Source organism: Thermochaetoides thermophila, assembly GCF_000221225.1.
Source record: "Thermochaetoides thermophila DSM 1495 unplaced genomic scaffold scf7180000011822, whole genome shotgun sequence".
Taxonomy (NCBI): Eukaryota; Fungi; Ascomycota; class Sordariomycetes; order Sordariales; family Chaetomiaceae; genus Thermochaetoides; species Thermochaetoides thermophila.
In genome coordinates, this window is record NW_006383038.1 from 1725389 (window position 1) to 1749195 (window position 23807).

Here is a 23807-nt window from a genome sequence, read left to right on the forward strand (position 1 = left end):
TGGAGTAGCTTTGGTTTTTTTCACAAAGACAAACAAGACAGCTAATGAGGCAAACAGAGGAGATATGGGATGAGGGCGTCGACTTTATACAATAAAAAAATACACAGCGAGGGAAGTGAGAGGTCTACCTATACAACACCCCGGCGGCATGGTTGAGGCTTTTCCCCAACGCGACAAAGCTTGCTTGGCAGTTCCTTGTCCTAGTTACTGCATTCGGTAATATAATGATGACGTGCTCAGTGCTGGAGACCATGCAACCCCAATCAGCATGTCTCATCACTGCATTCATGCTCGTGACATCACAAAGCCACAGCATCTCACCATCCAAGTGATCGACAATTTGCATCTGATGGTGGGGGAGGTGCCAGCTAGATCGCGTGAGGTCGAGAACTCATAGGAAGAGGAAGAATACATGGGTTGAAGAGTCAACACGTGGGACAAACAAGTCTCATCGCTCATTAGGTGGGATTGTAGCTCTCGAAATCGATGCCGTCCCGCAACGCCGGTACTCCGAGATCACCTTTCATGACCTGCTTAATGGTTTTTAGACCGCTTTGCGTTGATGCGAGCAAGGTATTTTTCTTTCTCCTCGAGGGCACGCCTCTCTTCATACTCCTGAGCAGCCTTTTGGGCACGTTCCAGTGCAGCCTTGGTAGACTGAGACTCCATCTTCTCTTTAGCCAGCTCGATAGTTGACTTGATGCTCGAGTAGAGTGAGGAATCTTGATTCTTAGGAACAGCAGTTGGCACCTCAGTCTTGACTCTTGGGGCCTTTGTATCCACAACGCGAGGGGGCTCCCAAGTGATCCCCATGGGGTTGGTCTTATTCAGGGGTCGTAGGCCTACCCAGCGGCGGAACCATGGTCGGTGCAGAAACCATTGTTGGATCATGTGCAGGAAAGATGTGACGCAGAAGTACCATTGAATACCGGCAGGGAGGAAGAGAGAAACAACTGTCGTGAACGGGGTCATAATCAAAGCCATGGCCTTGAAAGTCTTTTGTTGTTGTGGTGCCATGTACGGCATAGGAATCTGTTATGATGTAAGTTAGTTCCAGCCTTGGGAGGTAAGATTGTAGTTTGACCAAGGAGCACACACCCGCATAGCCTGGGCAACAAACAAGCCCGTGATAATAGGCAGAACAAAGTAGGGGTCAGACACAGCAAGGTCAGTGAACCAAAGCGTGCCACCAGTCTCAAACGAGGGGACTGGCAGAGCAGCCATGCCACGGACGAGCCGGAACATGCCAATACCAATGGGAAGCTGGATGAGGTTGATGAGATTCTTCCAGGGTTGGTAGCCGGCCTCCTTGTGCATCAAAGAGACCCTGGCACGAGCTTCAGCACCAGCGAGGTAATTGCCGGTAACCATGACCTGCTTCAGCTGTTCAGTGGCAGCGACATAACGAGGGTCCTTCTGCAACTCCTGCAACTTCTGGACGTTCTCAGATGCATCGATTGTCGGCTTGAGGATCGCCAACCGGATGGCAACAGCCAAAAGAGCAATAGAACCCCACCAAGGAAGACCGGTATAAACGTAAATAGACTCGAGGAGGGTCTGCATGAGCGAAGTAGGGCCCCAGCCGTAGTCGAGACCCAGAGTTTTCAAAAAACCAATCTGCTCGGGAATGTCGAGAAGATCACTCCCTGAGAGATTTACCGGCGTTGCCGTGAGGTCAGGGAGGGGTACGGAGGAATCCGTGGCAGCAGATGGGGAAGAAGCGGCAGCGGCAGAAGCCGTGGATGTCGTAGGCTGTGTCGAGGCATTACGGGCTTGCCGGAGAGAGAAGCCAGTCTGAAGAGAAGCGCCCGAGAGCAACGGCCGGCTCGCTATTCTACTGGAGGGCAGTTCACCACGGAGAATATTGCCATTGATTCTGCGCAATGCTGTCCCGAAGTTGCGCAAAGGAGTGCGGGCAGAAGGCTTCGCCAATGACTGGACCAGGCATGTTAGAAGGCGGGATGGAGAGGTTGGAGGGAAGAAGAGGCCGAGGAGGAACATTAAAGCAACAGAAACAACAGATCTTACTCACTGCCTTCACAAACCCCAGAGCCGCATTTGGTCGAATAAGACCTCTACTGGGAAGCATTTTGTATGTCTAGGTAGATGGGCTGCCGTTCTTAATGTCTGGTTGACAGTCCTCGACTCCGTAGATCGCAAAGAGGGCTGCCCTCCACCAAAATTTCCCAAGTCAACTGCGCGCACCCGTTCGGCACAGTAAACTTCCGACGGGTCTACACGGCTAAGTTTTGGCTTGTGATTGGCCAGGACCGCAAGCTCCTGGAACGAGGCTGCCAAGAAAAGGAAGCATGGTGGAGCATGTGTTGTGGGTCATTGTCCTGACAGTCACTGCAGCTGCTGAAGGAGAGCTCAAGCTCATACGGCGGCAATGAAATGAATGACACGGTGATGGCCTCACGATTCATTGAGCCTTGCCGCTCAACTGCTCCAGATTCTTTGTGATATCTTGCCTAACTTTCTGCGGTAAATGCAGAAATTGCTCAAAGACGACACATACGACACATCCACGTTCCGCGCACTGAGATATCCTAAGGGATCCTTAGTCCTCGCTATCTCAACAAAGGGCAGCCATCACTCCAGGCCTCACATGTCCTTCATCTCCGTCTTAGATAGCGAGGAGCATAGTTTAAGGGCCCTGTGTAAAAACAAGTTGTGCTGACGGATATCCAATGGTGAAATTGTGGATATCGTATCTCGTCAACTCATCAGGCGATGAGAGCTTCCCCACGTGATATTGCTTCATAAAGCTCGGCATCAGTCGCGTCTAAACATTTGACACATCACTCCAGGCTGGTCAAGTCATTGAGTTCATTCCTTCTCCTCCGTCTGTTGGCTGACTCAATGCCTGCCCCAACAGTGTGTACTTGACGTCTTGATACGGGGAAGACCTGCACCGTGTGAGAGCATTATCCAGGTTAAACAATGCATGGCCATACATACCCGAGTGTTGCTCCAGCCGAGCCTAAAGGCAACTTCGTGGGCCAGCAGTTCACCAAAGCCCAGCATCATGCCATTGATGAAGGGGAGAAACAGATTAATAGTCGCGGCGCGCAGAATGGACCAGAATGTAGGCGGTTTGTACACGACAACTGCAGACCGTGATGACGAGGAGGGAGAGGCTGAGATCTCCTCGGGGGCCGAATTGGAGTATTGCTCGCTATCTGATCGGATGGTCATGCCGGATTCGGCGAGCGGATGAGCGTGTTCTTCAGAAGCCATAGCGAAAGCTCGAAAGGGTATGCTTAACTCGACCGTGATGGCACTTTGGATGTGGCCAGGCCAAGATGATAGCGGCGAAATCCGGGTTGAACAGATTATGGGTAGTGGGTAGCAACTTCAATTTGCCCGAGTGAGCTGATACAGCGATAAAGAACCAAAGGATTGCTGGAAGATATCAACAGTTCAGCGGAAGCAGCACAATCAAAGGATGTGTTGGCCGAGGCTCACCAGCAGCTAGTGATGGACAGACAGGCTTGAGGGCCACCCTTTGATGGAGTTTCTGCAAACAGCCTGCCTCCGCCTCCACATCTGCTCACACCTACCGAGCAAGCTTGGTTACGTAATCATGTTTTGGAGGGGCAGCAGTCATGTCAACGCGGGGCACTGGGGCGCCCCGGGGTGTCGTCGCCTGGAGCTGCCTAATCGTTCCAATCGCCCATTCTCTGGAAGCATTGGAAACCACTCTCTTTCTCTTGCATTCTAATTACGATTCTACCAACCGTCTTCCCCGTTTTTGCAGGGCTACCTGTTTTTGGTCAATTCTATTTCAATTTGGCGCCAGCTAATCCGCAATGACCGACCACGACTCCCTCATCAGCAACTTTTGTGAGTTGACTGGCGCCTCGACGCCGCAGGCAAGTTTCCCACCGCATCTTCAGCCTTGCACATTTCCTGAATGTCATCTTTCTAACGTCACCAAAGGCCACTGAATATCTTAGTGCAAGCAATTGGGATCTCGACTCGGCCGTTACGGCATACTACACAGATATGGACGAGAATACCGAACAGTCGGCACCTAGTTCGTCTGCCCCTGTCACCGGGCCAGAGTACACCGGTCCACGGACATTAGACGGCCGCCCTGCTCCGGAATATGCTCGCGCCCCCACGACATCTTCAGCTAAGAAGCCCCAGAAACGCACTGGCATCGCCACATTGTCCTCTCTCAGCAGGCGTGATGAAGAGGACGACGGAGATGACGATGACGATGAGGGTCGTGGCCCTTTATTCGCTGGTGGTGAAAAATCCGGTCTTGCAGTCCAGGATCCCTCACAGAGGTCCTCAGACCCTCGGAGACTGATCAACGACATTGTGGCCAAGGCCAAGGCGTAAGCAGTCGCAAAATGATTTCCCGGCTTGGATTTCGCTGTGCTAACGTTGAATGACTCGATGCAGGAACACTCGTCAGTCTAGTGAAGAATCGGCAGGTCCTTCGAGGCGGCGCTTCTGGGGTCCTGGCCAGACTCTTGGTGGCGATGGTGTGGAAAGCCGCAGAGTTGAGGACCCTAACGCTCCGGGCCAGAGCGACGAAGGCCCAGTCCAAGAAAGAGTCCTCCACCTTTGGAACGATGGATTTAGCATTGATGATGGTCCGTTACGGCGATACGATGACCCTCAGAACCGTGCAGATCTCGAGATGATTCGGCAAGGCCGAGCGCCAATCCACTTGATGAATGTCCGCCTAGACCAGCGTGTCGACGTCAAGTTGCAGCAGCATAACGAGAACTACCGTCCTCCGCCGAAGGTTTATCGCCCGTTTAGTGGCCAAGGCCGTAGACTGGGCAGTCCCGTCCCCGGAGAGTCTACTCCCATTGTCCCTCCACCGGCTGCAACCACTGGCTCTAGCTCCACTCAGGCCCCGTCTACCGGCGCCAACGCATCACAGCCAACTGTTACGATCCGAATCCAGCTGCCGGATGGCACGCGGCTGCCGGCACAATTCAACACTACCCAAACCGTTGGAGACCTCTACGACTTTGTCTCACGCGCCTCCACGTCGCTGAGCGGTCGCTCGTGGGTTATCTCTACAACTTTCCCAAACAAAGACCATGAGGACAAGAGTTTGGTATTAGGCGAGATGCCGGAGTTCAAGAGGGGTGGTACTGCCGTTGTCAAATGGAAGTAAGCAACGAGTTTTAGTCTGGTGGAACTCAAGCATGCAGCGGAGGAATAGTGATGCCTGACATCAGCATGCTTCAGGCAGTCGACAGTCAGTCACCTTTTTGGGACTTCTCGGAGTCCTCTCATCCTGTAGTGTTCGCTGGTATCCATCAAGATTAATGAACATGGAGTGGGGATGGCCAGAATCCCTGAGAGCAAAATAGATTCAGGAACCGAGTGATTATGACTTTATATTCCGATTCCCACCTCCCTGAGGCAGTCACATCCCCAATTATTATGTAGTTTGTCACGCTGTTCTGTGTCCCTGTCTGCAGTGTTCAAAGTAACCTTTGCGCCAACGCCCTTAACGCCACTCTCCTGGTATCGCAAACATCTCATATTATCACGGTTGCCCATCCTTCATCGACCCCGTCAATAGCCTTGAAACCTCTGAAGACGCTACAGTACTGTATCTTTGTTAGCCATGAAGTATTCCGGAACCGTTGTCCCGGAATCAGATGGTCCCCCGTTCCCATTGCTGCTGTTCACAGCACTAGTGGGTGTACCAACAGGTATATGCTGTTGCTGATGCGAGGACATAGCGCTATGCGCCACTGTGACAGGCCCGTCTAAGAACTTGAACCACGGCCTTGCGGCTGCAACATTCAGCTTCGCGGCGTTAAACCGGGCCTCGCCTGGTGGCATGCACACAAGGATGTATGTATTAGTGGTGAACTTGGTGGCAAACATACTAAACGTTGTGCCCATCTTGTATTCAAACTCGGAGAATTGCTCGGCATTGCGTGGGGTACCAGTGTATTTCGAACATGTATGTTTCCAGCTCTTGAGTATGTTGCTCATGCGCTCGAAGCGGTCGCCATATGGGTTGCGCTCGCCCTCGCGGGAGGTCCATTTTGAGACGACGAGAAAGGAAGTGCGCTCAAAAAGTAGTATCTCATCGGCATCAATGGCCATGCCCAGACTTGCTAGCTGGGTTTCAATCACAGACAGGTTAGGGACCAGATCGTGGATGATGGATGCCCAGGCCTTGTAGAGCGACTGGTCCCAAATAGATGTGGCGAAGAGTTGGAGATCAATATCGAGGACAGGATTGCTAGGTGACTGAGGTGACTGTGACTGCTGGTGTTGCTGCTGTTTGCGCATAATAGCAACCGCCTCGGCAGTCTTACGTTTGACCAAGACAGCACGTTTTTCGAAGACATCTTCCCGCGTAACAGGCTGAATGAGATCCATCTTGTGGATAAGTACAAACACCTTGGCTTCACGGGAATACTGGACCAAAGCGCTAATGATGTTGATGTAGGTGGCCAGATCACGCTCAACCTCGCGGCTCTCAATGTCAAAGACATAGATCAAAACACCCACATTGCTGAAGACGTGGGCCCTTTGCTGGGAAAGATAGTTGTTCATGAAGGCCTCCTGGCCACCGCAGTCCCATAGGTTCAGCGTCAAGTTTCCGAGGAACTTGACGTGGGATAAGTCAACATCAATGGTGGGGCCTCTGGGCAGTTCAAGAGAAGGTCAGTAAGGACACATTACCCTCAGGGAAGAAGAGGCTTACAATCTGCGGGTATCCCGGGCCAAATAGTTGCTGAAGATTATGCTGCGCATACTCGACTTCCCAGAGCCACTCTTTCCCATAAGAAGGACTTTTTGCTTCTTTACCTTCTTCAAAGCATGAGGAGCAGCAAGCCCAAGAACATCGGGCCCACTAGGAACAGCCGGTGAAGCTCCCATCGCCGCGTCGAAGTCCGACATGGTGAGTGTCAGCTCGTTCAGAAGTTTTCCGAATAGCTTTGATAGCTGAGAGTGATCAAAAGTCTGAGAATATGAGCGCTGTCGGTTGGCTCACTGATTCGTGATCTAGATCACTTCGTCCCCTGTGGATGGTGGGATTGGAGAGTGGTGGTTGCTGGCTGTGGTCGTTAGTTGTCTTGGCATTCTCCACAGTGGCACTTGTGGCACTTGAGTGGACTCACTGATCTTCCATGATTAGAAAGCGGTGTATGTTTCACGGTTGTGAATAGAGACACGTGACTGTGCTCTTCACTCCAGATTTGCTGCTCTCAGAGCTCTTGTCTAGGAACCACTCCGGGAAGAAGTACCTTTCCTATCACGTGACTGAAAGACCCTGCGTTTTAGCTCTGAATGGCCAAGCCATCCATTCCTGAGCCACATCAATCAATCCATCAAGTGCGATTGCACAATTATTTTTTTTTTTTGCCAGTCAATCCTGTTCAAGGATGTTTCTGGTCACAATATGGTCAAAACACTCGCCAATCTTGACTGCCCTTGATAAATATTAATGACAGCCAAATAAATGCTTGAAAGTTTCTCTCAATGCGAACCGCCGAACTCTTCCCTAGGCCACTTTGAGATTGACAAGTCTCAACACTTTCTAACTTGCTCTGAGGCCTGGAAGATAATGTGGAAGTCTTCTCTGATGACCTCTTATCAAACCGATAAAGCCTCATAGTCTGAATACAAAGAATATACAACTCTCATTAACTGCCAGTTATCTTCGGATCATCAGCGTTGTCTATGAGTTGTCAAGGTTGTGCAGACCAGCGCTTTGGTACATCAACAGCATTCAATACCCCTTGGCAATGGTGTGTTGTCATGCGCTGTTAGTTGATTTCCCCTGATAGCATGAATTTCTGCCTCTACGTCACCCTAGGTCAGAATGGTGTGAGGTAGAAATTGGTAAGGTCTGCTCAACAGCGAAAATACACCCTCTCACTTCGCACTAAACGTTGACACTCACCTTGTCTTCGCAGGTCGAGCATGATGACACGTCTTCTTTAAAACCCTTGAGATGTGTTCTACATGCCAGCATTTTCATCCTTCCACAGGACTGCTAAAGCGTGCTACTTCCATGTCAAGGATGAAATCTGGCATGTAGCATCCCTTTTTGCCAACATATATAATCTAGCCTTTGGTACCTGGCTATCCGCACTCTTTCAAATTCTGAATGTCCATTCCCCTCACAGCAGGTGAAAAAAAAAATAGTTTCCAATCTCCTCAGCCTACAAGGACTCCTAATCATGTTATCACATTATCTCTTAATACATCTTCTGCTTTCCCTACTTGCACTCCTTACCTTCACCCCCTCTATAGCAAATGGGCACATGCTCCTTTTCCATCCTCCACCTCTTCGTGGAAAAAATAACCCCTATGCTGGCGCCAATGTTGACTGGGACATGACAAATCCTCTCAAGCGCGACGGGAGCGATTACCCTTGTAAAGGAACACTCTCCCTTCTTACTACTCCTCAAGCTGCCGCAGTGGATACATGGACCGCAGGTGGAACATACAACTTCACTATTGCCGGCGGGGCATACCATGGCGGTGGTTCATGCCAGGCCTCGTTGTCCATCGATGGCGGGAAAACGTTCCGTGCATTGCATAGCTATGAAGGTGGTTGCCCACGCAGTAATGGGCAGAGCTCTTTCAACTTCCGGGTGCCTGGCAATATCGGTACGGTGAAGCAGGCCGTCTTCGCTTGGACCTGGTTCAATCTCTGGGGTAATAGAGAGATGTACATGAATTGTGCAGTTGTGGATATTGTGGGAGACACGCGGCAACCAGTGGAGCCAGAGCCATTTGGGCAGCGACCGGAAGTTTTCAAGGCCAACATAGGGAACGGATGCACAACAATCGAGGGATTTGATCTAAAGTTCCCTGACCCCGGGCCAGATATTACTTCAGCAGGGAATGATGCTAGGCCGCCAATCGGGAACTGTCGTGCGAGCAGCGGGTACGAGATTACAACTGCGACTGTTCTTTCAACTTCAACTCCTCGTAACATCGCCTCAAGTACAGTTCCATTATCGTATGCTCCCACTGGTTGTCTGACAACAGACTCCAGTCCCGTTTCTACATCGCAACCTGCAAATGAGTCATGGATCGGGTGGACTCCGGGAAATGACTGGCCTGAGTGGTTTACTGCTATAGGAACAACTGCGGCAGCGCCTCTGGCTGGTTCACACATACTAAGCACTTGCTTGATAACGCTGCTTGTTGTGTGGATACTAGCTTAAGTTACGATTACAAGAAGGGTTGATATTGTCCTTTTCGATTACATGAGGAGCAAGCCCACCTGATGGGATATCTTACGACCTCAGAAGAGGGTTTCCTAGCATTGCTTGCGGATGAGCATTGTAGCACCTCTAAAAAAGGGGGCTTAGATAACTGTAAAGAACGCTGTGCTTTCGAAGTGTAGAGTGAGGGCAAGTCTGTAACATCAGCAATACCATTTGTAAGTAGACTGATACTGAATGCAGTATTTTTTAACAACAGGCCATCAGTGCCAGAGTCATTCAATGCTAGTTTGAACTTCTCCTGATTGATAGTCTAGGGGTGCGATCGGATTTTACAAGTTTATATACGTGTGGCATCTCCGTCGCTCCAAGAGCTTGTGGATGGCGGGTCGCGGGTGAGGTACCCGAGACGCAGAAAGCTTGCGGAATATCCTTTAGGTTGAGTGTCTAGGCTTTTTGATACCTTGTGAAACTTGTATCCCAGCCATTAGACTCTCAATCTAGGCAGACATTGTAGGCCAAGAATATTAACTAGCAGGTGAATGTGAGATTGCAAACTAACATACATTGACAGTTTCACTTCCAAGCTGACTAGCGGCTGTTGTAGCATTAAACACTTATCTTGGGTGTTGTATGCCTCGGTCAACCAGAAGCAACCCATCACCATGCGGAGTCATCGCCAATAAGAACGTCGATCTCGATCATCGGCAGCCAAAAGTGGAGAACAGCAATCAACAGCACCTTTTGCAGGCTGCAAACGGCTTAGCGCGGTTCCGGCGGGACGGCATCGCGGCTGTTTCAGCGGCTGCTGAAGCACCGTTGTTCCCCTAGGCCTCAACCGTCTCAGCGCCGGCAATCGACAACAAACCATTTGCTCCTACCAAGTCAGATATGCGACATAGCGAACCGCATGCCTGACACTTTCCAACCATTCGACATCAGTCCAGGGACGAGGCTCTCGCTATCTAGCTGTGCCAATGGAATTCCTGGACAACGTATCATGTTATGCCGCGTGCTCATTTCGGGCGTCAAACATGATGTTCCGCTCGAATTGTTGGACCATAATCCACGCATCACTGCAAACTGCCACCAACAGCTTGTTCCAGCGCCAGCATCGATTCCCTCGGGGAGATTGTGAAGGGACCAAAGCGACTATAAGTTTTATCCTAAGAGCGAGTCCTGAAGCAGCGGCCGCTTCTATGTGCCCCGAATCTTCAGCCGTCCCCGATCATCCAGCACAATGAACTATCTGCACCATCTTACGGAATTTCCAGAGACGATATGCTGGATCTAAATACTACCTGTGATCACACTTGCGATGAGATGGAGGCCGAGACCAAGCAAGCTATCCGGCTCCTCCAGGCCGAAAAAGCTCGGGACTGCGACGGACAGCTATTGACCTGGCTCAAAAACCGCCTGTTCTCGCAGATCTCAAACGACTTCACCACACAGGAGCTAAACCGAGTGCTAGCCGATGTTGTTGAGTCAGATGGCTCTGTCGGCCTTGTCAAGGCATTGCTCTCTCTGGGGGCTGATGTCAACTTTTTCCGTCGACCGTCTTCTCATGCTTGGTCCAAGATGACCCAGCGCCATCCTGGTGGAGAGAGGAATGATATACTTTTGCGAGCCACGATCCGGTGTCGTCCCGAGACTGTTAGTGTTCTGGCGAGCCGTGCCGACCAAGCCAATCTCGACAGCGCCCTTCATCATGCTATCGTCAGACGGGACCTCCGTGTCATTGCTACATTACTGGAGCATGGAGCAAACCCTGCCCCACTCCATGACGACTTCCAGAATCTTATCTATCACAATCAGATCGAAATCGTGAAGCTTCTGCTCTCTGGTCATCATCTCCCTTGTCTTGCTTGCCGCTCTACTGCCCTCCGGATCGCAGTAGAGTGCCGCTCATTGGAAATACTACAGCTACTTTTGAAGCATTGGGCTGATGTAAACTACCGAAACGCCATCGCCTTGATCCGTGCTGTTGAGACTGGCCGACTGGATTTTGTGGCTACCTTGCTCTCGGGCACCGTTCGAGCATCGCCCCGGTCTCTAGACACGGCCATTGGCAGGATATGGCAGCTGATCGATAACAGAGATGACGATGCCCTTTGCGACATTCTTGATCTGTGTCTCTCCGCTGGAGCTTCGGGGTCAGAGACGACTCACCTCGTCACAGACGGCTTCCTCGAGCTTGTCAGTAAAAGGAAAACCCGCTTCGTGGAGACTATCTTGCATCACAAACAATTGCCAGAGCAGTTCGGGGCTGCAGCCTTGGTCGAAGCGATGCGAACGGAACAACTTGGCTTGATGCGGAAGCTTCTTGAGCTCAGGCCAACTGCATCCACTCTTTCCACAGCACTCTCATATGCCCTTAGCATCAGCATTCCAAAAGTTCAACAGGAAGCCATACGGATGCTCATTGATGCTGGGGCGAAAGGCTCATGCGCTGCGGATGCTCTCGTCAAAATTGTACACAGTCTTGTGGCTGGCTTGCGTTATGGGGACAAAGTAAGCATTGCGAGGGATCATATGCTCTTCCGCCTCTTGCTTCATGATGGAGAAGCAGACGTGAACTTCGCAAAAGGTGAAGCCTTACAGATAGCTGTTCGATCTGGCTGTGTTGACGTCGTCGAGCAAATGGTCGCAAAAGGACCCTCTCCTCAGGTACTTGGAGCTGCCTTGTCCTGGGCCATGGAGCTCGTTGACAGGAAGCAAAAGCGCTGTATGGTCGAAGCTCTTCTTCGCCGGCCTTTGGACCCAGATGCCGCTGGTAAAGCACTTCTCACTGTATTCCAGACTGACCCTGATGATGTGTAAGTCTTCTTATTATCCCATCATTTCAAGCAGTAGTTCTTAAGTATTAAATACAACGCAGGGCCCTTGTTCAGCTCCTCTTGACCCAGGCCTCTGTTAACTACAACAAAGGTGAAATCTTTGTTCACGCAATCAGGAACTTTCGTTCAGAAACCTTCCATTTGCTTCTCAGCCAAAACATCGGACATAGGGCCCTGTATGCTGCTGTTGGAGAAGCACTCAAAGCACCGAAACATAATCGGAAAACTATCTTCATCGAGCTCATGAGCAGACTCCAACATGACCACATCAATGTTGCGCTGACACATATAGTCTTTGAGGAACAACCGGATATCTCTCTCGCCAAGTTACTTCTTGATTCTGGTGCCGACGCTGCTCACAATGAGGGCTCCCTCATTAAACACGCTGCTTGCAACCTCAACAGTATCCTTCTCAACCTCCTTGCAAGACATGCCGGTCATAATGAAGAAATATTTACGCAGGCTTTCATGGCTGTCATCAACAAAGGCAAGCAGTGGATTGCACCTGATCACCTGGAACTGGTTGACATTCTTCTGCATAATGGGGCTTCCCCAAACACGGCCAGTAGAGCCGTTGTTGAAGTCACTGAGCATCTCGCTTGCAAACAGCCCGCCGCAGAATTTGGTAAAGCTTTGCTCCTAAGACTCTTTGCTGCCAAGGCTGATGTCAACTACGAACATGGAAAAGCCCTCAGCATTGCTGCAAGCTGCGGCGATCCTTTTCTTGTTTCCTTCTTGCTCGAGCAGCGCGCCACAGCTGCATCTGCGACTCGCGCTCTCTCAGCTGCTATCTTCGCTCGCCACAGTCAGGAAACGTTACTGCCATTACTTCTCGCGTTCGCCGGTGCTCAATCATGCAAGCCTAATTTCAACCAATCACTCCGAGGCACGCTCCCCCCCAATCTTTTTGTGCCTAAAGAATTACCCGTCCTCCGTAGTGATGCTTGACACTCTGGTTGATGCAGGTTGTAACGTTGGGACAACGATTCAAGTGCATGTCTGTCCCCGGAGAGCATTGACGGCGACCAAACATTTGACGCTGTCGAAGCGGAGCCTGCTTCCGTCCTCATATGGGCTTTGTTACAGAACGACGAACCGATAAGCTCCGAGGTTATCAAAGCCCTGGTTCATCATGGAGGTAAGTAGTCAATGTAACGGTCTGCTGATGCTGAGCTGACTTCTGCCTCGAGCTGATCTTTCGTACACGACACCTAAGTCTCGAACGACACCTCTCCTGCTAGCCGCAAAGGCTGGCCGGACAGATCTCGTCCGGTTCTTTCTCGACCATGGCGCAAAGGTTTCTGTCAAAGACGTTTTTGGGCGCTCGGCCCTCTTCTACGCCAGTCGTTCGGGCAACGTGGAAATGGTCAAGTTGCTACTAGAAAGGAGATCTCTAATCAACGATGGAAGCCTCCACGAAGCTTCCCGTGGGTTTCATGTGCAAGTCATTAAGCTACTGCTCCACGCCGGCCACGATCCCAACTATAGGTCGACCAAGCACGGCTGTCGTACTGCTCTTGGCGAAGTTGCTTTGAAAGCGTCTCCTCCTAGAGACATTGCCGCTGCTGAAGAAGCCTTAGATCTTCTGGTTTCAGCTGAAGCTAGCCCTTTACTCAAAGTCAACAGCAAGACTGTTATCTTCCTGGCTCTTGATAACAGGCACAACGTAAATATCACACGCTTACTGCTCGACCGTATTCTCCATAAAACACTGAACAGCCACGAAAATACATACCGATCAGGCCCCTACTACTACTCTCCCACCATGTATGTCGCTAAGGGTATTCTCCTTGGGCCTCCTTCTAATAACCTTCTTCACATTCTCCGCGCGCATGGAGCTGAGGACCGATTTTATGCGAGCTGGAAACATCCCCAGCCCCCAGACGCAGTGGGTTTACCAGAAGAGATCCGGGAATATGAACAAGAGCGCCGTGCTTGTGCCCGTCATATCTGCGCTCCTAGACCTAACCATGCGACCCCTCCGTCCAACGGGAGAGCAAGGGTGGCACCCTCCAACAAGCAGAGTTCTCTTTTCTCGGGTCACCGCGATCACTCGGCGCAAAAACAGCAACTTCGCGATCTCGGTCATGAACAGGCAATCGTAGTAGAAACATCACAGCTCCGGTGGCAACAGCACAACAATAACCAACCCTCCATGCACAGCCAGTGCCTTGTTTCCTCAGAAAATTTTAGCAACTCCTGCCAGAGCCATCGCTTGGTCTATATGTGCCAATGGGGAGCGCATCATCTAGGTCAGCATACGGGGTATAAGGTGCATGGGGTGCGGCATGTGGACGACAAAAGGGTCCGGGAGGATCTTAGGATGACAGAATTACGGTCGGCCAGGGGAAAGATAATTGGACAGGTTGATTTGGGGGAGTTAAGAAAGTGGCAGAGAGAACTCGAAGAGGAAAGTTCGAGAGCAACAGACCGAGAAAAAGCAAAGGAAAAAGGGTGGAAGCCATGGAAGCTGAATGAGTTGGCTTAATTCATGGATAAATGGTACCTTCTCATCAGCGAACAACTTTGGTTGAAATCTTTATTGGGTTTTGGCGTTCCTGTTAACCAGAAAGGCATGGATACCGCGATCTTAATAAACCAGAAGTGTCATAATGAAAATAGAAACCTCCATATTTTCAGGTTACAAAGCAGACTGACTGACTTATACCCGCAAAATCGGTCTTTGGAAAACTAAGAAGCCTCTTCCTACGATCCAATCCTCGAACCCCGATCTGGATATCATTCCTCTTCAATGCTCCGCATAAAAGAAGTTTGCGGCTGTCCCGCGTCAGCACAGTTTTAAATCCCAAATGCAGTGAGTGGTAATCATAGCCAGTTTAGAAAGATTAACTTACCAACCGGTACCAACCCATTCTCCCCCGCCCAAGCTCTAACTCCCCCACTCCCCCCCACTTCGCCCTCTCACCTGGCCGACTTAGCCTCAGCCCATGGTGACTATGGTGCCCGTGGTGTCCCTCGCCCTGAGGTACCCAGGCAGTAAACACATAGCGGTGCTTACCCGTCCCCACAGGCGGCGTGGGCCCTGCATATGGGACTGTCGTTTGCAGGCTCGACAGGACCCCTTCTCCCACAGCTGACCCCGGCGGCGCAAGGGTCCCACTCGCGATCCAATGGCACCACTCTGCCATCTTGGGGTTTTGGCGCGATGGTGCGTCGGGATCAGTGAGGGTTATCACGTAAGGCTGGGCATGGTGGCCGTGTTCTTGGCCCTGCTCATGATGGGGGTGCAGATGAGGGGACGTGGAAGAACTTGTAGGGGAGATGGGGTGTAGTGTGATTGTAGGTGCTGCATGAACATCTTTGGGGTGGAGAGTGTTTCCAAAGAGGGATTGAACAGGAGGGGAGGACCAGGAGGCATTGAGGAAATGAGTTGGTGTGAAGTTGTCGAGGACTAAATATGTTGTTGGTTTGGCTCAAGGTTAGGTTTTGGTGAGGCTCCATTGAACGAGAATGCTTGCCATCTGGAATGATCTCGGCTTCTCTCAGCCTGTATCTTGTTAGGCTGGCCATTGCGGAAGATCCAGGAAGGGTGTCATGAGCTTACTTATTACTGACCTCTTCTGCCGCCATTCTGACTCGGGGTGACAGGCTTGATAACCGATGAGAAGAATACACTGTCGTGATGGTAGTTACACTTGAACCAGCTCGAATAGGTATCCTCAACCTAGGCGCTCGGTCTTTACCTCAAAAGTTAGCAAAACGAATATCCGCGTGCTGGTCCTCAGGGGGTATGATGTCATGATGGCTCAAGCTCTTCAGCTAAAAGGTTAAATCCAAAGACCTTGTCATTTACAGAATAAAGGGAATCTCGACAACAGCTTGTATGGCTTCATCGATCCTAGGCAGGTTTTGGGGTTACGTCTGATGGTTAGCAACTCCTGCAGATAGGAGCGGACTCAAACCCAAGCGTTTAGGAGACTTGCGATGTCCGTAATTCTCAATCAGATGGGTTGATCACCCTGATTTCGACCCACTCCCATCGTAGTAAATCCTTACAAACGGATTCAGGGGGGCCGGGATCGCAAGCAACTAAGATGCCATCCGAGGATGCTCTTGACGTCAGGAGCATTGGGCCTTCTGGGACCCTGCCGTCATGATGACCGCCTATATTGCCCCTTAGTGTCAACATTGATGTGGGAACAGCACAGAACTATTCAACTGAGTGTTTTTGACATAGGTATCTCTGCTCGGCACATGCAGCGTTCATGCTAAAGCGAAGTTGGAACTCACTATTGCGATTAGTTCTTTTAACCCATCGTTCTTGTAAAGGCACCGAGCATCAAGGTTCCATTCGCAATATTTACACAGCAAAGCCTTTTCATATCAACGTTGAGTTTCTTTGCAAAATGTCATCTCCAACCTTGGAAGCATTCAATCCAGTAGTCGCCCTCCTCCGCGAACATGTCATCCCAATACCCCCCTTATCAGAATCCACCAATTCCCTGAGACGATTCTGTTCGTCCCTTGTCTCACCAGAAACAAAGATTGTCCTCATTGGAGACGCCTCTCACGGTACCTCCGAGTTCTACACTGCTCGTGCCGAGCTTACCAAGCATCTTATTGAACACCACGGGTTCAACATCGTGGCTGTCGAGGCCGATTGGCCGGACGCCGAGGCAGTCGACCGGTATGTACGACATCGACGCAAGACACCGCGCTCGCACGAAGCCAGCATAGGTCCCCAGGGAGAAACAATCAAGGCGGGTCGTGAGCCAGCTTTCTTGCGTTTTCCGACGTGGATGTGGCGCAACCAGGAGGTACAAAGGTTTACTGGGTGGCTAAGATTGCATAATTTGGGAAAGGATCCTAGGGTTGTGGACAGCGTAGGGTTCTATGGGCTAGATCTGTACAGCCTGGGGACGTCAATGAAAGCAGTAATCGAGTATCTGGAAGGTGTGGATGAAGAGATGGCGGAGAAGGCGAGACAGAGGTACGGAAGAATGATGCTCTGGGCTGAAGATCCCCATGAATATGGTTTGGAGGCCCTTGGCGCAGGCTTCAAGGGGTGTGAGCAGGATATTGTCAACATGCTGAAGGATTTGTTGGAAAAAAGGTTAGAATACGTGGAGAAAGAGGGCGACGGAGAAGAGTTTCACGGCGGAGAACAGAATGCGCGGTTAGTTAAAGGTTTGTTTGGAAATAATTCATACCTCAAAAACTGGTCGCTGACTGCCACAGATGCCGAGCAGTATTACAAAGCCATGTATTATGGCCGGGATGAGTCCTGGAACCTGCGCGATAGGCACATGTTCGAGACTCTAGTACGCGTTATGAAGCATCGCAGAGAGCAAGGCCCGGCTAGGGCGGTGGTCTGGGCACACAACAGCCATATTGGAGACGCACGAGCGACCAGCATGGGCTGGGCACGCGAAGAGCTGAATATTGGGCAGTTGTGTAAGGAATCATTTGGCAGACAGGCCGTGAACATTGGCTGTTCTGGTTATACGGGCACCGTAGCTGCCGCCCGTCGCTGGGACGGAGACATGCAGGTGATGCAAGTCCGCCCTGGATTACCTAGCAGCTATGAGGCTCTCATGCATGCCACAGAGATTCCAAGCTTTGCTCTCGACCTTCGGGAAGGTCATTGCGACAGACAACTGCGCCAAGAGCTCATGAAGAAGCGACTAGAGCGGTTCATTGGGGTCATTTACTCCCCTCATACTGAACGACAATCCCATTACTCGTCCGCAGTGCTTCCTGAGCAGTTCGATGGGTTCGTCTGGTTCGACGAGACCCGGCATGTCGGAGCACTTGAAGTTCACCAACCACATGTGCCCTTGGAGTATGATGAGACATGGCCGTTTGGGTTATGAGGACAGCTCATAGGCGCGTTGTCAGGTTTATGAGACTGTTATGTGGTTTTTAAAACTGATTTTAAACAGTTTATTCCGGGCTTAGAATGATCCAATGATATGTATGGCAGGGTCATTTGGAATTTGGACATGGTTCAAGTTCCTGGGTCAATTGCCATACCTTTGGGGGAAGGTCAAGGGTCCCAGCGATGCTGACGGCGCGATTGCACACTGAGTACGTCATCTTCCTACGGGACCAGGTATGGCCAACTGCCCCTCGAACAGTACGGGGAGTACAAATCACACATGACCACTTGCTGTAGCAGAGGATTTGACCCAGCGGCAACTCCCAATTAACAACTGCATCATTATGTCTGAAGCAAAGAATCGTGAGCGAGGACTGCGAGCCGCTCTGAACAATCCTCGGGTTTCCGAGGAGGCGAAGAAGCACGATCGGGAGCTCCTAGAGAAGGAGTTCGGCGAGCACTTTGAGGAAAGCAAGACGCCAGAAAAGGCTCGGCGCGCTTCTCACAGCAAACATCAGCCAAAAGTCACCGAGAGTGCTGCAAGTGGTTCCCAAGAAGCTCAGCCAGCTGCCAGGAAAGGGCGCAGAGCCTCGAGTGGGGATGCGCCCCTGCATCAGATTGGAGAGGAGAAAGAGAGAGCAAATGTGTAAGTGGTTTAACCGTGTCAAACGAAGAATCGTGTTAGCGAACCATTTCACTCACTAATTTGGACAGCATACGTGGGCTCAAGGCTGCTTTGAAGAACCCACATGTCTCTGAAAAAGCTAAGGAAGTCGACAGAAAGAAACTTCAAGAACTGGGGGAGAATATTGAGTAGCTGGGTGGCTACGGCAGAGAGTGTGGAGTTGGATTCTCCTCATCCTTGAGTGCAGTATTAGCTGTCTGTTCAAGTGTAAATTGAACATATATTTAAGCCACATGTAAACGGTTATCTCCGAAGCTCGCTTTTTCAAGATGCTGAAGCCCTGATAGACACCGATGCAGAAAGAATTGAACTGAGCTTACAATGGGCAGGTGCCAGGACAAGTGCCAATGCAAAGATACGAAGGCATTGAAATGTATCATGCTCCACGAAGCTTGCTCGATTGCAAGCCAGCAAACAAGCCTTCGCGATGTGCAACGTAGGTCCCCTGGTAACCCACACAACTACGTCATCGGTGACAGTGGAGAGTGACATCATCAACCAGCCAATGTAAGTTTGTCGTATTGACGAAGCTTGTTCACTGAACAAACAGAAACCAAGAAACCAGGAGGCACGTAGGTAGTCAGGGTTGTTTGGCGGAGCTCTTCTACAGTTGTCGGGTTCATAACCCCTCTTGAAGCACGGCGGAAGGGCAACTACAGCCACAAGGCCAGAATGGTTGTCTTCAAAGCCTAAACTATCATATAAGCCCCGGTATTATACGACAAATGGACTCAGAACTTCCCGATATCGAGCAGCTCCAAATGCAGGTGGAAGAAGGGCATCCGATTACCCAGGCCGAGGCTTCTGCCATCGCACACAATGAGTCGGACATGACACACCGAGGACCGATCAAAGGTGGACGTGCCGCAATTGCGCAGAGTTTGCACGACCGCCAGGAAAACTTCCTTCGAGTAGCCGGCGAAGTAGCTCGCAAGCCGAGTGATCAAATTACAAGGGAGGACGCTGCAAGGGTCCAACATTTTGAGGTCAGAAGTGCTCTCCGTTTATTAGCTTTGTCGGCCGTTGCGAAGTAGGAGTGTGAAGTGAGAAAAACACATAACCAGCTACAGATATGCTGACCTCGCGTTGTACGGACCTAGACCAAAGCACTTGGGCATCCGCCTGGAAAGTTTTCACTGTCGGCAGAAGTGCAGTCACTGGCTGACCATAATGTGAGAGCACAGAAGGGTGAAGCTAAAAGTATAGAGGAGTAGTACATGCCCACGCAACAGTGGATGCCAGTGCAAAGCTGTAAATGACCACTCCTTTTCTCAACAAGCTAGTTGTTGACTTTACATCGGTGAGATGGGATCGCTCGATAAGTTGTGTGGCTTGGCGGAATTGCCGAGTAACCTTCCTTTGACTCTTCCATCCAATCGAGCAAAACTTCTCTTCTTAAATGTCAGCCTGTACATTATCAGTAATCTCTGCTCGACTCTCCTTAAAAACAGAGCAAGTATCCCAACTGTCAGACCCAGGCTGGGATCTTGCGGATGAAGAAATCCAAAACAAGATAGGTTTGAGGTGCAATGGAACATCCGGTTGGCTTCTGGTTTATCAAAAGTGACATATGGGTTTCCTTTCAACAAAACTCCAAAACACATTGTTCCGCATTGAGTATTCCAAGTTCGCGCAAATATCCATTTCAACTTGAAATTAAGCACAAGAAGATTGAGTTTTAATTAAGGAATGAACCTATTTGACTCGCAGGAGGTAGAGAGGAGCCACAAATCCCTAAGCTTCTCTGTTGTTTTATCATTTTATCGTTTAACAGAGACTTTGGACCAAGATAAGCACTAACGGAGAGGAAGGGAGATTGATTTTTGAAACGGAAGGTGTAATTGGTAGCATTTAGTTGATATGTTCAGATTTAACTTTAGCTATAGAATAGCTTCTCCAGGTCGTATATTCCGACGCCAATCTTCTCGAGCGGCATGAAAAGCTCCAGTGCGATAAAGGGATATATCACATAGAAGTTAGTCTGTGCCTAGATTTCGTTGAAGACCTACAGTTGAGCTTAAGCATGAGCGCGTAGGCCCGGCGTGGCAATGAAGCGGGGAAAGGAAAAAAACAGTCACTGAGGATGGGAAGCATAGTACATGATGGCATCATCGTGCTCAACCTCGATGGCAGACTCAAACGCCGGACCCAGATTGTTGGAGTCTACGGCAAGACACCTTAGAGGGAAGTGATCGCCGTCCTAATCGCGGGTCATCCCGGCCAGAATCCAATGATGATGTGCAAGACTCCAGAGAGCACCTGTCCTGCTGCCACAATCGCGAAGGCCGAGGAGTCGTATGATGACTGATGAAGTATATGTAGTGCAAGTACTTCGATGAGAACTCTTCTACTGGGCAAGGGACTAGTTTGACACACCGCTTTGTGCCAAAAACCACAAGCATCCACTCTCGTTTCTAGGCGAAGTGTCCTCAAGCAAATGAACATTTTTGCTTCCAGCCTCCCACTTTAAGCATGATGCTCTGGCCTCTTGCAGATTAGAAGGTGACAGGAGAGTTAAAGGGTTCAAGCCCTCCTAGAAGTTGACTGGTAAGTTGAATAACATGTGTTGTGCTCCAACGTTGTCAGTTTTCTGTCACCCTAGTATACGTTTACAATAACCGACGGAGATTCGGTGGTGGACCGGTATGCTTTGCCCGGGTCTCGTGGGGCTGAAACGGCCACCACAACAGCCGCCAGGCTCCACGTTGTTTTCTCAGCCCCAACGGGGACTCGAGTTTTCAACATGGGCTATCCCAGTACGAATTACCCCTTCTTAATGCAAATGAGCGAACCAGTAAGGTGGACAAAGATCCGGAAGCATCAAGATCGACAATTTCAAATCAAGTAGCGCAAAGAAGGGAATAGAGGTAACAGGTTAAGGGAATTGCTCCTGAGAAACGGGGCCAATCTCAAGGACTCAGCTAACGTGAGTAATTTCAAGAAATTCTTAGATGGTCTCCGATGGGGATTTTTGGTCTAGTGCCTAAGGGCCAACGAGCATGTTGTCGGCCATGGGAGCCCAAAACGCAGACATCTCCCATAAGTGACTCCACCACAAGCACAACCGATCCTCGTCCAACCGGGATCCATTCTCATTTTCAGGGACAAGCATCACACTATTATCCATGGGCAAGAGCCAAGGTTCCTCCTCGAGTGATCTACAGTCTTAATGGAAATCCATCAGGAGATACCGCGCCGCCAATCTGGTGTACAAGTATACGATGACGGGGTCGTCTCCATGTCTTGAGCAGCAGGCTGTCGCAGTTTCACGTCGACCTCAGGAGCACAGACCTGAGCACGATGCCGGGAACGAGCCCAAATCCAGCTCTTGATGGAGAGTCAAGAGTCACCGAGATCATCGCCATCTTATCTGTGACAACAACGCTGTCGACCCTTATTGTTGTCTTAAGATGTTATACTCGAGCTTTCATCCTCAAAAGTTTCGGCCCGGATGACGTGGTTATGGTGCCGGCACAGGTTTGTTGCCCATTAGATGAACGTCTGAGTGTCAATTTAACATGTATTAGGCATTGACAATTGCTGCTGCGGTCGCCATCGGACTCGGTAAGCGCTCTCTCTCCAATGTCCATCACACAAGGATCTGGAAACTAATTCTCTCTTCAGAGACGAAGTATGGTCTTGGTCGCCATTACTGGACGGTGCCAGATGAGCATTATATCCCCTACATGAAGGTCAGAACATTAGATCATTGAAACCAATGATCAAGGGAGGAAATCATCTAACCTCTTCTAGGCCTTCTACAGCTCGATCATTGTCTACAATATCGCCGTTTGCCTGACTAAGATATCCATACTGCTATTGTATCGGCGTGTATTTTCGAATACTACTCTGAACAAAATCCTTCTCGTCGGTCTCATGTTTTTGTCGGCATGGGGGATCACCCTCTGCTTTCTGCTTCCGCTTGTCTGCGTACCTGTCTCGGCTTTCTGGGACCCGACTCACAACACGGGGCACTGCCTTAACAGCCAAACCATCTGGTATGTTATGGCTGGTGTCAACGTAACGACTGACTTTGCACTGTTCATGATCCCGATCCCAATCATCCAATCGTTACATCTTCCTCTCAGGCAGAAGCTCTTGCTACTGTGCGTCTTCACAATGGGAGTTTTGTAAGTCAATATGCTAATTTAGCCGCTGGTTGAGGATCGTTTCGGCTCTAACAATGTCCGCGCAGTCCATGTGCCGTAGCCATATACCGCATACACACTCTCTACGACCTTTCCCAGTCCTCAGACGACCCAACGTGGGATAACGTCGACGCCGCGACCTTCTCTATGCTTGAACTGACTGTTGGCATCATGGCGACCTGCTTACCAACCATCCGACCCATACTGATTCGTGCGCTCCCCAAAATCTTTGCCAGCAACGGTAGTCTGAACGTTCTCCCTTCCAGTCATGGCAATAATGGGCGCTCCGGGGTCGCAAACTCGCGATTTAGCCGTCGCGATGCTCGAACAGGATTTAAAGGTCTACACAGCAACCCATCTAGGTCACCATCACGTCCTCCATCTCCCTATAAGCTCAATTCGGACGGAGGCAGAGATAGCGCTAGCAACGGCCGTTTGGGTTTGCACTCCTCTATCAGCAACGAAGCCTTACACAGCTACCACGACAGTCGTAAGGCAGATGACCTTGGTCCCCTGTCGATCTTTCCCCGAAACCTCAGGGAGTCCGATCATGATATCGAAATGGTTGGGGAGCTAAAGGCTGCACCTGTTTCAAGCGTAGATCGGCTCTATAGTGTAAGCGTGGTTGGAGGCTACGAGTTGCGGGATGCTAAAAAGCAGAACAAAAAACATGATCAAGAACTCAACCCAGCCCTCAGGGGTATCACGACGACAACGATAGTTACACAGCACATCAGTTTTACCGGGTCAGGGGAAGAGAGAAACTGGGAAAATGGTAGAAGACTAATCAGGTAACTAAAGCTCTAAGAGAAAGTCTGGAAGACATTGGAATTGATTACCCTATGGGTACTCGTCAGCGCCCCGTACTAAAGCGTGTTTTAAGCACCTGATACTAGATTGGCCCTTATTGGGTTATTAATGTCGCAGATGTCTACGGTATAAGTGTATAGTCCGGACCTGAAAGTGATACGGCAACAAGCGTATATCTATTCAATTCCATGCAAACATTCCCTGGCATTTTGACGCCGTTCCCGTCTATACATGTCCCAATTTATTCATGAAGTCCCTGATATTCTACGCACATAATTTATGCAGCCAATCAACTTTGTACTCTCATCG

General features: G+C 50.3%; 6 protein-coding genes across 6 annotated transcripts; 4 read left to right on the forward strand and 2 right to left on the reverse strand.

The window, feature by feature from the left end:
• Window positions 1–534: 534 nt before the first annotated feature.
• On the reverse strand, window positions 535–3240 carry CTHT_0069130 (mitochondrial inner membrane protein oxa1-like protein; the record flags this gene model as incomplete). Its single annotated transcript, XM_006697133.1, has 3 exons — window positions 535–1032; window positions 1099–1935; window positions 2962–3240. The coding sequence occupies 3 exons, from the start codon at window positions 3238–3240 to the stop codon at window positions 535–537; spliced, it is 1614 nt and encodes a 537-aa protein (XP_006697196.1).
• A 572-nt stretch (window positions 3241–3812) lies between these two features.
• Window positions 3813–5143, forward strand: CTHT_0069140 (uncharacterized protein; the record flags this gene model as incomplete). The annotated part of the gene is made up of 3 exons (XM_006697134.1): window positions 3813–3846; window positions 4007–4346; window positions 4414–5143. The coding sequence occupies 3 exons, from the start codon at window positions 3813–3815 to the stop codon at window positions 5141–5143; spliced, it is 1104 nt and encodes a 367-aa protein (XP_006697197.1).
• A 434-nt stretch (window positions 5144–5577) lies between these two features.
• CTHT_0069150 (putative GTP-binding protein) lies at window positions 5578–7129 on the reverse strand (the record flags this gene model as incomplete). Its single annotated transcript, XM_006697135.1, has 4 exons — window positions 5578–6640; window positions 6701–6942; window positions 6992–7055; window positions 7119–7129. 4 exons carry the CDS (start codon window positions 7127–7129, stop codon window positions 5578–5580), a joined length of 1380 nt encoding a protein of 459 aa, XP_006697198.1.
• A 3373-nt stretch (window positions 7130–10502) lies between these two features.
• On the forward strand, window positions 10503–14268 carry CTHT_0069160 (uncharacterized protein; the record flags this gene model as incomplete). The annotated part of the gene is made up of 5 exons (XM_006697136.1): window positions 10503–11995; window positions 12187–12852; window positions 13009–13154; window positions 13207–14100; window positions 14180–14268. The coding sequence occupies 5 exons, from the start codon at window positions 10503–10505 to the stop codon at window positions 14266–14268; spliced, it is 3288 nt and encodes a 1095-aa protein (XP_006697199.1).
• A 2115-nt stretch (window positions 14269–16383) lies between these two features.
• CTHT_0069170 (uncharacterized protein) lies at window positions 16384–18672 on the forward strand (the record flags this gene model as incomplete). Its single annotated transcript, XM_006697137.1, has 5 exons — window positions 16384–17164; window positions 17216–17679; window positions 17729–17750; window positions 18153–18501; window positions 18570–18672. 5 exons carry the CDS (start codon window positions 16384–16386, stop codon window positions 18670–18672), a joined length of 1719 nt encoding a protein of 572 aa, XP_006697200.1.
• A 3168-nt stretch (window positions 18673–21840) lies between these two features.
• Window positions 21841–23578, forward strand: CTHT_0069180 (uncharacterized protein; the record flags this gene model as incomplete). The annotated part of the gene is made up of 7 exons (XM_006697138.1): window positions 21841–22017; window positions 22068–22104; window positions 22165–22232; window positions 22294–22538; window positions 22629–22670; window positions 22736–23434; window positions 23497–23578. 7 exons carry the CDS (start codon window positions 21841–21843, stop codon window positions 23576–23578), a joined length of 1350 nt encoding a protein of 449 aa, XP_006697201.1.
• Between the last annotated feature and the right edge of the window lie 229 nt (window positions 23579–23807).